The following is a 15,016-nucleotide window of genomic DNA, read 5'->3' on the forward strand; positions in this document are numbered from 1 at the left end:
GGACGACTCAGAACCAACGTCAGGAAATATTTCTTCACGGAGAGGGTGGTGGATGCCTGGAATGCTCTTCCAGAGGAGGTGGTGAAGACAAAAACAGTCAAAGAATTCAAAGGGGCAGGGGATAAACACTGTGGATCCCTAAAGGCTAGAGGATGGACATGAAGAAAAGAGTGCATGGGGGTAACTTGCTGGGTAGGGTTTATGACCTTTAACCAATAAACCTTGATGCTTTTGATGCAGCTCCATCATTGCTCTCCACTTCAATGGCAGGGGGAAAAGGGGAATTGGATTTAGACAACAACCGAGGGCCCCGACGTTTCCAGTATGGGAAACTGATAGGCATGGGAATAACCTGCATGGAGCAGCAGTTCCTACCCTTGACAGAAAGCATAGGATTACTACCCTTAACCAATAAGCCTTGATGCTTTAGACGCAACTGCAACATTACTCTCTGCTTTGACAGCAATGGGGGGGAAAGGTGGAAGAGGAATTGGATTCAGATGAGAACCAACATGGGCTCTGACTTTTACAGTCTGGGATACTTATACGGAAACATAAAGGAAAGAGCACAGGACTGCTTCTATGGCCAAGTCCATGAGCAAAGCACGTCAAGCAGCTCTGTTTGAATTTCAGGAGGGCTCATCACCCAGTAAAAATGTTGCTAGCAGTAAATTTTTTATGGGTTATTATAAGGCTCGGGGATAACTGCATGGAGCGGCAGTTGCTACCCTTATGAGAAACCGGGGGTAACCTGCATGGCACGGCAGATGTTACTTAAGAAGCTTGGGGGGCAGACTGGATGGACCATTCGGTCCTTTTCTGCTGTCATTCCTGCATTACTATGTAAACTAATTGTCTCTGTTTAAGCTGCCCAGCAGAGACAAGAAGGGCCAACCTGCAGCGTCAAGATCTGTAGCAAGCTCTCTGAAGCCATTGCTCTCATTCAGAAATGTGACAGGAAGAACGGCAAGCCCTGGCAATAAGATATTATCATTTGTAATTATTATTTTCATAACTCTACTAGACGTAAGCAGAGCAGTGCAATGTTAATAAATAGGTGTGATAAATCCCTGCCCCAAAGAGCTTACAATCTAGGTGAGTACCTGAGGCAATGGGTAAGAACATGATTTCCTGAGCTGACAAGGATTGCTGGGGGTGGGGGGATGGGGAGGGGAATGGGATTTCCTTGTTTTCCTGGCTCCCTGGCTATTAGCCACCAGCCCCCGCCACTTAGCGGAAACATTTCCCGGGGGCAGCGCTGCTGCAGTAGCCCAGCTCCTCTTCCTCATCTGCTGCTCCCGTAGCCGAGGCTCTCAGGGCTGGGACCTGGAGAGCAGCAGCACCGCATACACCGCCTCCGCCCGTTCTTCCCCTGCTCTAGTACCGGGGCTTCTGTCCACAGCGAGGTCGGCATAAACAGTCTGCTCTTCTTCCTGTTTCAAAGGAAAGGCAAATGAAAGCAGAGGGTCCACGAAGAGACAGGTTTTCCCCCCCAGTGGTGCTCATCTCCAGTGCATTAAGCCATTACCTCTGCACCAGATCTTCAGAAACAAGGCGGCACCCCAATTACTAGTACAAGAGGGGAATTTCAGAAGAAAGGTCAATTAGGGATTTAGATAAATAGATTAACTACTGTCCACTTGCTGGTCATTGACAAAGTAACATGACATATACCAGATCAATGCAAAGGACTTAACATTAGATTAGGCGTCCCTACTTCCTTAGCAACCTTAGGTAACTAAAATGGCAATAATCGTAAGCAGCGAGATGGAGGCTCTCTGGTGATTTGCACATATGATGAGAGGTTTGTTTGGAGGCCAGAGCAGCAGACCCGGAGGAGATGACGGATACAGAGAGCCCTTCAGGAGCATGGTGGAGCAGCCCTAGAGCAGCAGAGGAACACCAACCAAGCTCCGACCCAGTTCCCACTGCCAACGAATTATTTTACAGATATGGTAAAAGTCATTCTTCACATAAATGAGAGTGTAATTATTTATTCCAAGAGCAGCTTGATGCTAGAAAACCAGACAGTGCTAAAGGAGAACACACCCAAAGCAGCAGGACTATCAGAAGTGTCAGTGCTAAGCCACTATCCTGTACTGCATATGGCGAGAGAGAAGATCAGAAGGTACCAAGAGATGTAATCAGGGACTGAGCAAGTGTGGCTTAAAGATACAGAAACCATCCTCTGTTTCAGACCCCTCAATCCGCCCTGGACCCCGCCCCATTCTCGGACACCATCCTCAGCTCCTCTCCCCTCAAGTCAGCCTCCCCCACCCCCACCCAGCCAGACATTCCCCAGTTTCTGACCTCATGCCTGGCTCCCCCTCCTCCCAAGCTAGCCTAGGACCTGCCTCCCCCCCCCCCCTCCACTGTCAGGTTTTCAGCTTGAGATCCCCCTACTGGCCAGTCTCAGACCCCACCCCCATCAGCCCCCCCTCCCAGCCAGGCAACTTCAGACCCCAACCCTCCCCTGGGCTCCCCTCACTGCAGCTGCACCCCCAGCTCCCCCTCCCCCCTGGTAATGATGGTATCTTCTTGCACAATGTCTCCAGGGCCACAACATGCCCAGAAGGGGCCATCGTAGTGAGTGATTCAATCAGTAGGAAAGGAGATAGCTGGCTGGGTGGCTGGTGCATGAGGGGACTGCTTGGTAACCTTCGTGTCTGGTGCGAAGGTGGCGGAAACCTGGTGGAAAAAGAGTAACTAAAGGGACACTGTGATTCTAGGGTACAAATTATATTGGAATGATAGGCCAGGTGCTGTAGGGTAAGGACGGCATAGAATCAAAACGGGATAAAAGGAGACGAAATGCACTGTAGCATCTCTTACAGAGAGAAATGCAGAGGTCAATATGCAGAAAGCGTTTAGCTGGATAATATTGGGGCCACTCATCCTGCTAAGTTACAGTCAGACAAGCCACTACCCGGCTAACATCTAGCCAGATAACGGAGGGGCGCCTCAGAGCAGGCCTGAAGGTATCCAGCCACGTCTGGCCACGTTAACTTGAAATACTCAAAAGGTATCCGGGTAACTGAGAGGAAAAAAAATATACTCTGGGGTTCTCTGGTGCCATCCTGCATCCCTCACCCCAGAAGTGCAGGCCTAGTGCCTGATCTGCCCCCACCCCATCACCCCCAAATACAAACATCGAGGAGCCATTATTGCCCCAAAGCTGTCCCCCCCCAACCTCCACCAATGTTTTCTGTTTTTACTATCCCCCCCCCCCCCCCCCCCGGCTCCCTGCACTTCCAGCATGGCTCTGACAGGGGCACCGCTAGCTTACGCTTCAGAAGGGCTGGGAGTGGCTAAGTCCGCACTTCCTCCTGGCTGGCGTTCTGGGATCCGGGAGGCGGAGAAGGAGTGACCTCTAATTTTTTTTTTGTTTGTTTTAAAGAAATTAGAAGACGGGGTGGCCAATCTTGGAGCAGTAGCGGCTCTATTTTTGCTTTTGGTGGGTTGCAGGAGTGAGGGAGGGAATTGGGTACTAGGCCTGCACTTGTCTAAGAGTTTCTGGCGGGGGGGGGGGGGGGAGGGGGAGGGAGGGGACTGAAGGATCGGGCCGGAGGGCTCCAGAGTTTATCTTTTAAATATACCCGGTTAAGTGGCAAGTTATCCAGCCACAAGTGGCTGGATAACTTTAAAATATTACCGGTTATATTCAGACCTAGCCAGTTGGGTTTTAAAAAGTTATGCAGCTACTTTAGGTGCATATTCAGCATACTGAATATTGCTCCCTCCCAGTGTAATGGGAAAATGTAGTGGGGATTTACCATCATCCGCCAGGCCAGAATGAAGAGATAGACAGTGAAATGCTAACAGAAATTAGGAAAGCTAACAAATTACACTACACAATAATGGAAGATTTCATTTACCCCAGTATTGACCGGTTACATTTCTTATCAGGATATGCTAGACAGGTTAAGGATTGCAGGTGCCATAAATCAGTATTTCCTAACCATCCTCTGGGTATCCAATGTATGCAAATCTATCCCCTGCATGCATTCATTATTGAGGAATTTCCTGTAAAAGATTTATGAGGGGGAAGTAATGGCGATGGAACCACTTGGAAGCAGTGATCATAATGCAATTAGGGTCTAAAATAATTGCTGAAGGGAGGACATAAGAATTGCTATATTGGGTCAGACCAAGGGTTCATCAAGCCCAGGGTCCTGTTCCAACAGTGGCCAAGCCAGCAGGATCCTAAATAGCAGATAGATCCTATACTGCTAACACCCAGGGTTACGTAGTGGCTTTCCTTCAGGTCTATCTAGTTAATAATGGTTTATGGACTTTTCCTCTAAGAATTTGAAGAAATCTTTTTTAAGCCAGCTATGCTGACTGACTTTATCACATCCTCCAGTAATCGATTCAAATTTACCCTTTCTACTCTACTCATTATTTTATAGACCTCTGTCATATCCCCCCTCAGCTGTCTCTTCTCCAAGGTGAACAGCCCTAACTTCTTTAACTTTTCCGATTCATCCCTTTTATCATTTTGATCTCCCTTCTCTGCACCTTTTCCAGTCCAGCTATATGTTTTTTAAGCTGTGGCAACCAGAATTGTACACAATACTCCAGATGCGGTCTCATCATGGAGAGAAATCAAGGTATGACACACCCTGTTTTATTCTTCATTTCTTTCCTAATAATTCCTAACATTCCGTTTGCTTTGTTGACCTCCCTTGCACACTGAGCCGGACATTAAGGAAACTACAGCAGAAACATTTCACTTTTAAAAAGGAGACTATGATAAAATGGGGAAATTAGAAAAAAATTCTAAAAGGAGCAGTTGCAAAGTTTAAAAGTTTGCATGCAGCATTGACACTGTTTAAAAATGCCATCTTGGAAGCCCAGACTAGAGGTATTCTATATATTAAAAAAAGGTAGAAAGAGCTTGCCAGCATGGTTAAATGGTGAAGTAAGGGAGACTATTAAAGCCAAAAGAATATCCTTCAAAAACTGGAAGGTGAATCCAAATGAAGAAAATAGTAAATAAGCATAAGCACTCACAAGGTAGATGTGAAGCATTTAATAAGGCAGGACAAATGAGAATTTGGTTAAAAAAAAAAACCACAACTTGCCACAGAAGTAAAATCTCAAAATAAAAACTTCAAGTATATTCGAAGCAAGAAGCCAGAGGGAGTCGGTGGGACCACTAGATGATAAAGGGGTAAAAAGGGTGCTCAGGGAAGACAAGGCCATAGCAAAAAAACTAAATGAATTCTTTGCTTCAGTCCTTACTCAGAGATATTTACACCGGTAAAAATTTTTTAGGGTGATGATTCAGAGGAACTGAATCAAATCATGTTGAACCAAAAAGATATAATAGAGCAAATCGATAAACTAAAGAGTAACAAATCACCAGGACCAGATGGTATATACCTCAGAGTTTTGAAAGAACTCAAAAACAGAACTGCAGACTTATTTCTAATAATCTAAGTTCTCTTTCAAATCAGCTATGGTAGATTGGAGAGTGGCCAATGTTAATGCCCATTTTTATATAGACTATATGATCTTACAAAAGAACCCAATAGATTTTTCAGGGTCTTTTGTTACAACCACAATCTATACAAACTACTGATCGTAGGATCTGTGTATTACCATATTCGCCACCGAGAAGCATCCATTGTTATTTGGACATGTTAAGTCTTCATCTGGCCCTAAAGGCTTCTCCGTTGTTTCTTTTCAAGGGGGGCTGAAACATCAGGCATATGGTAGTCAACTCTGTATATATTTCCAGAAGAAATTTATAGACTGGGAAATAATTTGGATCTTGTGCAGTGTTTCCTCGATCTTTTGAAGGTGACATTTTACCTCTTTCGAAAATTGTTCCATTCAAATTGAGATGCTATACTATATGTAAGAGTGGGAGCATAATTTATGAAAATTGGTGTCCCTGTGATATGGTATACATCTAAGATGTCTGCTAGTCTTCATACGTGCAATTTAGAACATCATAGTTGTATAAAAAGAAATAAGGATGCTCCCCTTGTTCAACATTGCCAACTATAATACTCTCCAATCACTCGGCATCACTCCCGTTTCTAGGGATCTGTTGAACAGGTCCTTACTCAGGAGCTCAGAGATGTACTGGTGGGTCCACTGAGTGACCTGTTCAACAGATCCCTAGAAACGGGAGTGGTGCCGAGTGATTGGAGAAGAGCGGTGGTGGTCCCGCTTCACAAGACTGGGAGCAGAGAGGAGGCTGGAAACTACAGGCCTGTTAGCCTCACCTCGGTGGTGGGAAAGGTAATGGAGTCGCTGCTGAAAGAAAGAATAGTGAACTATCTACAGTCGAAAGAACTGCTGGACCAGAGGCAGCATGGATTCACCAAGGGAAGGTCCTGTCAGACAAATCTGATTGACTTTTTTGATTGGGTGACTAGGGAATTAGATAGAGGAAGAGCGCTCAATGTCATCTACATGGATTTCAGCAAAGCTTTTGATATGGTCCCACACAGGAGACTGGTGAATAAAATGAGAAGCTTAGGAGTGAGTGCCGAGGTGGTGGCCTGGATTGCAAACTGGTTGATGGACAGAAGACAATGTGTGACGGTAAATGGAACTTACTCTGAAGAGAGAGTGGTGTTAAGCAGTGTGCCGCAAGGATCGGTGTTGGGACTGGTCCTGTTCAATATCTTTGTGAGCAACACTGCGGACGGGATAGAAGGTAAGGTTTGTCTTTTTGCGGATGACACTAAGATCTGCGACAGAGTGGACACACCGGAAGGAGTGGAGAGAATGAGATGGGACTTAAGGAAGCTGGAAGAGTGGTCGAAGATATGGCAGCTGAGATTCAATGTCAAGAAGTGCAGAGTCACACATATGGGGAGTAGAAATCTGAAAGAACTGTATTTGATGGGGGGTGAAGGGCTGATGTGTGCGGAGCAGGAGAGAGACCTTGGGGTGATAGCGTCTAACAATCTGAAGTCGGCGAAACAATGTGGCAAGGTGATAGCTAAAGCCAGAAGAATGCTGGGCTGCATAGAGAGAGGAATATCTAGTAAGAGAAAGGAAGTGATGATCCCCTTGTACAGAGCCTTGTTGAGGCCCTACCTGTAGTACTGTGTTCAGTTCTGGAGACCGTATCTCCAAAGGGACAGAAACAGGATGGAGGCGGTCCAGAGAAGGGCAACCAAAAAGGTGGGTGGTCTTCATAAAATGAATTATGGGAGAGATTAAAGAACCTAAATATGTACACCCTGGGGGAGAGCAGGAGCAGAGGTGATATGATACAGACTTTCAGATACTTGAAAGGTTTTAATGATTCATGGTCAACATCAAACCTTTTACAATGGAAAAAAAATCAGTAGAACTAGGGGTCACGATTTGAAGCTCCAGGGAGGAAGACTCAGAACCCATGTCAGGAAGTGTTTCTTCATGGAGAGGGTGGTGGATGCTTGGAATGCCCTTCTGGAGGAAGTGGTGAAGACTAAAACTGTGAAAGATTTCAAAGCAGAGTGGGATAAACACTGTGGATCCATAAAGGCTAGAGGATGGGAATGAAGAGTAGAGCCATGGGGGTGGCTTGCTAGAATGTTAACTACTACCTGGTGATTACTACCCTTACTCAAAAAAAATCCCTTGCACGGTTAATGCAACACCAACATTGTTCTTCTTCAACGGCAAAGGGAAATGTGGAAAAGAGGATTTGCATTCAGATAACAATCAAAAAGGACTGAACTTCACAATCTGGGTAAATAAATAAACGTGGGGTAGCTTGCTTATTACAGCGGTTACTACCCTAAACCAATTAAGCCTGATACATCACTTTGAATGCATACACAATGTTGTTCTCTGCTTCTACGGCAGGGGGTAATGTGGAGAAGAGAATTAGCATTCAGACAACAACCAATAAGGTCTAAACTTCATAATATGGGTAAACAAATAAGCATAGGGGTAGCTTGCTTATTACGGCAGTTACTACCCTAAACCAATTAAGCCTGATACATCACTTTGAATACATTTACAGCATTGCTATCTGCTTCAACGGTAGGGGGAAGTGAGGAAAACAGGATTTACATTCAGACATCATCCAACAAGGCATCGATCTGTGCAATCTGGGTAAACAAGCATTGGGGTAACTTGCTTGATGCGGCGGTTACAACCCTTAACCATAAGCCTTATGCTCACCTTTGATGCAACTCCAACATTACTCTCTGCATCAATGACAGGGGATGGCAGGAAATTTGAATCAAACAGTTACCAACAAGGACCCTGAACTTGGTGGTTGATGAGACAGATAAGTATGGGAAAATAAGTGTGGGAGCTTGCTGGGCAGACTAGATGGGCCAACTGGTCTTTTTCTGCCATCATTTCTATGTTTCTATATTACAACACATTTTCGATGATTTGAAGTTTTCGATGCTTAAGAAACTGGAACCTAATTTACGCAGAGGTGACATTTATAGATTTTTGCTACAAAAGAAACAGAAATTGATTTATGTTTTGAACACCATTAGCCTGCATGGACTAACAAGAAGATCAATCGGTCTATCTTTTTTGACAGACCTCAGTGTCCTCAGCAGTCCTACAGACCCTGAGGATTTCTTTGGATTTCCTGCAGGTAGATCTGATTGGATAAGAGAGCTGTCACTCAGAGAATCAACTGTGTCACAGGCTCAGGTAGTTTATTAAACTCAGTTTTACTTTCCAAGCTGCAAACATTTGGAAGCCATGATTTGAGGAGCTGAGCCCAATAAAATCAGTGCAAACCTTTTCTGATACGAATAAGCTGTTTTGTAATAATATTGCTTTTATTTGTATTTTGACCGAATTTTCTTCCACAGCTTCACTAGCATGACCCCTGAAGAAGACATTCTGCCAAAACATTGGTTGGGTTGGGTTGTCTTGTCTTCTGATATGTGAAAGGCTTGGATTATAACTACAGCATCAAAACATCATATAAACTATTGAAAGATCAGCTTAACTTCAGCATTTACAATATATTGACAAGATAAGTGACTTTCGTTAGATTTTCTCAGTTACATACTAGACACTGGGAATTAGGGGAAACATGGCTTCATTTCAAAATATTTAAAAAAATATTTAAAGATAAAACATGTGGTATATGATTAAAGCTAAGTGCACTTGGCCTTTGGCTTAGAGCTATGGAATCTTTCAATTCTATGACTCAAGAGCACAATTCATACGAAACCACTTTAATCTTCTTGGTAATATAAGGCCTCTGGTTATTCCCACCATATACATGAATTTTTGTATATATATGCTATGCCCAAGATACCAGCAGATACAGACACACTAACTCTGGTCCTGGAGAGCCACAAACAGGGCCAGGTTTTCAGGATATCCACGTTGAATATGCACGAGAGAGATTGCACATAATGGAGGCAGGGCCTACAGATCTATCTCGTGCATATTCATTGTGGATATCCTGAAAACCTGGACTGTTTGTGGCTTCTCCAGGACCGGAGTGAGCCACCTCTGAACTGGGAGATGCAACTGGAAGGCACAATGGGGTGGACAATTCCAGTCCTCGAGGGCCACAAACCTGTCGAGGTTTTAGGATATCCTAATGAATATGCATGACATAGATTTGCACACAACTGAGGCAGAGTGCATGCAAATCTCTCTCATGCATATTCATTAGGGATATCCTGAAAACCAGACTGGTTTGTGGCCCTCGAGGACCGAACTGCCCACCCCTGGTAAAAGGAGGAAAAAGAAAAAGGAGACATAGCTATGATACAGACAGATAAGATGGAGACTTGTACAATTGTTGATAGAATTCTAATGATCAGACAGGTATAGACAGACTACTCCGCAATGCTGGTAATTCCTACCTGGTGCTGAGAAGAGACTCTTCCGTCACTTTCCAATTCTAAACACAATAACAAAACAATAAATTCTGTTAGATGAATTTCTATAGCCACCTCCTAACAAGGGGCTTTCTAAGCTGCATATTTCGGGGTCTGTGTACCAGCTTTATCTAAGAGGTCAAGTCATGAAAGAAACTGGTGAATCCATTTGAGCAAAAAAAAAAACAACCAGAATCACAGCTGGCAGTTTTACTTTTCCCTGCCAGGAAAATGTCACCACTTGCTTGGTACCACACTCTAAGGCTCTTGCTTTACAATAATTTTCTGCTTTTCCAATATGAAGCTGAGCTTAGTCAGAGTTCTTTTTTTTTTTTACAGTAAAGGAGCTCACGCTGCACCGGGATTCCCCAAGGGGTGCATTAAATATTTTACTGTTGGAATGAATCTGGTATCCCAACAAGATTATTAAAAATCAAAAGTGGCAGAAAAGGTTACAGTTAATAATCTTGTAGAACTTGCCCATAATATTGCCAGCATCAGATATCTTAATCTGAAATTATAGGAAAAGAACACAAAAAAAAAGTGTCCTTGAACCTGAGTGAATCGTTTACTATGGGTTTCAATGTCAAAGAGTGCGGCAATCGGCCAATCTGATTCGCATTTAGCCCCAATGCATGGCTCGATGTGAGCAGATAGCACATGTAAACAAGGTCGCAGGTGTTTTCCCCATGGGATTAGCTGGATCTCCAGCCAAGTATCTTACAGGTATAAGAGGATTTCAGAGATTTGTACATTTCATGCTGAGCAGTTGTTAGGTGTCACTGCCAGAATATCACAAAAGGCCGAAAGAAGGAGGGTTTCCATAGAGAGCGAGCAAACGTACGCTCCCGTCACTCCCCGTACTTTAGAGTGACGATGTGGCAATTATAGCGACCACCCCTGAAGTCTCACCGCTTAGCGGAATTGTTTTAAGCTTTAAGGAAACCTTGTAAGCGAGAACACGGTGAATTGGAAAAGTTGATACCGTTGGTTTGGTCTTCGTTCCCGGTCATGGCTCCAGCGCCGGCCCACCTGCGTTTCAGGATAAACACTCTTAGCACATCACTTTTGTCCCGGAACCAGAAAAGCCAGGAAAGAGCTGGGGTGTCTGGGGTCTTACCTGCAGCAGAGTGTTCGGGATCTAAATCCTTGGGTGGGAAAAAAAAAAAAAAAGATTAATATCGACATGAATGCACCGATTCAGTCATCCCTGAGGCAAAAAAAATCCATGTATCAGTGACGGAGCAGTGCAGGATGCGTGTACGGGGGTCATCTTCAAATAGTGTGCGTAGCTGCTAAGAACCCCAACACTTTTAATGTAAGGCCTTTATGCAAATCTTCTATGAAGGAGCCACTCGGGGTCACTCTTTGGAAAGCAGCTAAGGGCAACGTTCACACACTGAAGGCATCCCGGGTGCTTTGCATCTGCTGTTTGTGTGGGCAGCGGAGGAGCAGAGCTGTTCGTGTATATTTGAAAATCACAATCGCTTTCCTCCCCCCGACTGGAACGCAGCCACACGAATGCCTCTGTTTAATGCAGCTATGGAAGCCACGTATCATTTTTGTGTACAACACACAAGCACAGGATTGAGGACGCAAGCTTGATTCAATGAGGGCCTAATCTGAGTTACCCACTCTCTCAGGACAGCACTGTACAGGTCTCACATATGAGGGCAAGATCTTGATGACCGATCCTGTATTTTTCACAGATTATGAGACCTCTCATTTTAAAATCTAATTCAAATTTCACAGCTGAGCACACAGCAAATGGAGCTACGTTTCATATTCTGGACTTAAACTACCGTCTGCCTACAAAAGCATAAACTGTGCATTACCAAACTGGTAACTGACAACCAAAGGAACAGAGATGGGTAATTTGGACACTACTGATTACTCGATATTATTTGCATTATTTTGCAACTTTTCCGTCCAGGTATGTTTAAAGCAAGGAAAGATAAAAATGCTCTTGGGAGCTGGTAAAAGCAGTATTAATTCAGAAATAGATTTTTCAGGGTTTCATTGATTATGCCAAATGCACTTGCAGTGGAGGAAGACCCCCTGGGTTTCTGGTGAAGGCATTAAAACATCAGCTTTCTGCTTAGAATGCATTCTTAATATAGGTTAGGAGTTCTTAGCGTATTACTCAAATCCACTAATGCCTAGGCTTTGAAAGCAGAGTATTCAAGCACACAACCCCCAAACAGGAAACTGGGGGGTGAAGTCACCACCCACAAAAAGTCCTACTAGTACCCAACTCCCTTACCTTTCAGATCCTCTACTATTATGTGCAGAACTTTACTTCTATTAGCATTAAAACTTCTTTAGAACACTTACGTTGCAATATTTATTTATTTAACAGTTTTATATACCGAAGTTCTGGTAACAAAGTTACTAATCACTTCGGTTTACATTACAACAATAGATTGACAGTATAATGAATAATGTCTTACAATGAACAGGGTAAAAAGAACTTGGAAAAAAAATAAATAATAATAACTTATTATACAGAGCTTTTAACTAGACCAGAGCTCTTTTGGCTCTTAAGGCCTTACCTTCGCGTGTCCTGTACATTCGCAACAAGCAGATCATGAAAGCAATAGCCAGGGCAACAATACAAGCCATGGCAATCAGAATGGCCAGATCTGTCCTTCCTGTCTCTGTGATTTCATCGACGTCTTCCTGGTTACCTGTAGGGGTAAAATAAATAGATTGATTCTCAAAGAACCAGAGGCACTCACCATTTTTCTATCAACACGGCGTGAGGGGAACGGCCTTAAGATGTAAGGTTTGCCAGAAACGTGGTTCCCTGGGTCTCCATGTGGCAACATTAAATGTCCTCACACTTTCCCTCAAAACTGTCACCGTGCTGATTTCTCACCTTCACTTTGCTCCAAGCTATTTTATTCCGCTTTTGGGGTATGCACCCCAAATTCAAAGCTAATCTTCCTCGAATATTTTTTTTTACGCAGTATGAAAAAAAAAAAAACCCTTCTCTCTCCCCCAGTTGGCAATACACTCCAGTCACGACGAACAGCAGCTTTGCCAAACAAGTCCAGTGCTGACCCAGGTAACCCACAAAGAGCAGACATCCTGGGGTTTTAATGCGTCTATAGCTAATAATTCCGTGGCAAAAAATGACCAACATGCGTGGCACCGGCCCCTGACCAGATTATAATGGGACTGGATGAGGCTGAGAATGTCTCACTGACAAGTAAATCAAAGTATTAAGCATTGTTGCTTAACAGGGTATGCAGGGTAAATTCTGTCATTTTTACTCTTCACTTCCGTACCTCCAATATTTGTCTTTGGATATTTGGGAGGATGGGGGATTGTGTAAATAACTAGCACTCCCCTGTGAAATGAGTCTGGGGGCAGATGGTGAATCTGCGGTGTTCATCCACCTGACCACAGAGATCTCCAACTCATTCGTGCTACAGCCTGGAGGTACGGACTACACAGCACAGTTTGCATGACCTGCACTTTCAGAAAGCAGCATGTGGGCCTCTCATGTTATAGCGTGTGCCCAGGGTCTTCCTGAGAACAGAACTAACTCACTCTGATTGCAGCTCCTGAAGGCTGGGATGTGGATCCTCAGGGGCTACAGGAGCAGGATGGGGGCGGGGGTGAGCAGAGCCAAGCGCACATTACAGCAGGGGCACCCTGGACTGGACGTGTGGCATTCGATGGGGAGTCCAACACTAACATCACAGGCAGAGAGCCAGCATACCAGATCAGGAGATCCCCCCAATCAGAGATGTAGCAACATCTGTTCCGTGGTAAGCTATTTCCAATATCATGCAGATGGAACTGCCAGTGCACCCTGGGCTTTACAAGGAGCCGAGGGCTTAACACTGAAGATCCCACTGCCGTCTGTAACACTGCACAGCTCAGTAGAGAATGTGAACTGGCTGGGAGCAGAAACTGGAACTATAGAAAACCAGAGAAAGAATGGGCCCGAGAATTACTTTTTATGCCCTTCATTACTTACAATGCTTTATGGTATTTTATGTATTTTATTATCTTATTGATGCTTAAACGTTACTATTTGTTCATTTATTTTTGTCTTCTTGTTTGTTTTGCAATATAATGTGCCATTTTATTGTGATTTCGCTTTCCCTTGAGCTTTTATGGAAAGGCAGGTTATAAACTGAAACAGTAATAATCATAAAATGAAATGCACTGGAAAAAAAGGGCAGCAGAGAAAGCATTAGACCGGTGGTATATTTCATCTGCGCTTGTCACAGCCATAGATTGAATCTGCAAAATGTATTCATGGCAGAGCACAGGGCAGGCCTGTGGAAATGAGGAGCAGAGGAGAATTAAGTCATAACCTGCCTAGAAAACAGGGAGCAATCCTGAGCCACGAGATCATCTTTTTCCTATGCATTTTCATCAAAAAAACCAAAGTAGACAGGGTAGACACCGGAGGGGCCATGGTGTTATTGGTGGGGAGACAGATAGAGAAGGGTGAATAAGTGAAGGAGAAATGCCACCCGGTAACCAAGCCAAAGCTACCACGGACTTTTCCTCTAGCATAAGACAAATGGGTGTAAAGAAATAAGGCACATTACTCGCTTCTATCCAAAGTCGGGTTCCCACGCCAAGCACATTTCTGTATCCTAGCAAACCCACTTCACAGAAATAGACACCAGAGTCTGAAACTTGCAGGTCCAGAATGTGCAACGACGCATCGTGTTTCCGAGAAAACTCCTCAGACCCTCCTCGGACGAGCCGGTTCCCAAACTCCCTTGCAATGACTTGGCTGGTGATCTCCACTTTGCTCCCAGCGCCTTCTGCCTGCCTGTACCATTTCGAGACTCCTATGGCCGGCATGACCGAGGAGGTGAATTTGCAGCTCAAAGTGACGTTCTCCCCCTTGGTGGCGTAGATGGAGGATGGAACCTGAAGGACCTGTATACCTCCCTTCATGCCTGCAAGGAATGCTCTGGCCACTGCAAATATCACAAAAAGCAGAGTTAAAAGTGAAGGGTCATGAGAGACTGGCATGTTAATGAGGTAAAAAAAAACAAACTATGGTTCTTACATTCTTCATCATTGCATTTGATGGCTGGTGTATGAAGAATATTCTAAACCTTTCCACAAAATGGTCTTGTTCACCAAAAAGGTACTTTTGGATCATAGTTTTCTCATTTTTTTATTTGATCTCTTCTGCACTCGGTATAACTACCAATTAG

At 44.2% G+C, this 15,016-nt stretch overlaps 1 protein-coding gene across 1 annotated transcript; it reads right to left on the minus strand.

The window, feature by feature from the left end:
- Window positions 1-230: 230 nt before the first annotated feature.
- On the minus strand, window positions 231-14,770 carry NCR3 (natural cytotoxicity triggering receptor 3). Its single transcript, XM_029583784.1, has 6 exons — window positions 14,393-14,770; window positions 12,374-12,508; window positions 10,942-10,969; window positions 10,807-10,853; window positions 9,807-9,844; window positions 231-1,433 (listed from the first exon to the last, which is right to left on the minus strand). Exons 1-6 carry the CDS (start codon window positions 14,748-14,750, stop codon window positions 1,314-1,316), a joined length of 726 nt encoding a protein of 241 aa, XP_029439644.1. The 5' UTR covers window positions 14,751-14,770; the 3' UTR covers window positions 231-1,313.
- Between the last annotated feature and the right edge of the window lie 246 nt (window positions 14,771-15,016).

Source organism: Rhinatrema bivittatum, chromosome 18, assembly GCF_901001135.1.
Source record: "Rhinatrema bivittatum chromosome 18, aRhiBiv1.1, whole genome shotgun sequence".
Lineage (NCBI taxonomy): Eukaryota > Metazoa > Chordata > Amphibia > Gymnophiona > Rhinatrematidae > Rhinatrema > Rhinatrema bivittatum.

Excerpts from the sequence above, each read along its gene's own strand:
- NCR3 (XM_029583784.1), bottom strand. The coding sequence starts at position 14,750 with ATGAAGGGAGGTATACAGGTCCTTCAGGTTCCATCCTCCATCTACGCC. Across the intron at positions 10,854-10,941 it reads TCCCGAACACTCTGCTGCAG|GTGGGCCGGCGCTGGAGCCA; the intron begins GTAAGACCCCAG and ends CCTGAAACGCAG. Across the intron at positions 1,434-9,806 it reads GAGTCTCTTCTCAGCACCAG|GAAGAAGAGCAGACTGTTTA; the intron begins GTAGGAATTACC and ends CCTTTGAAACAG.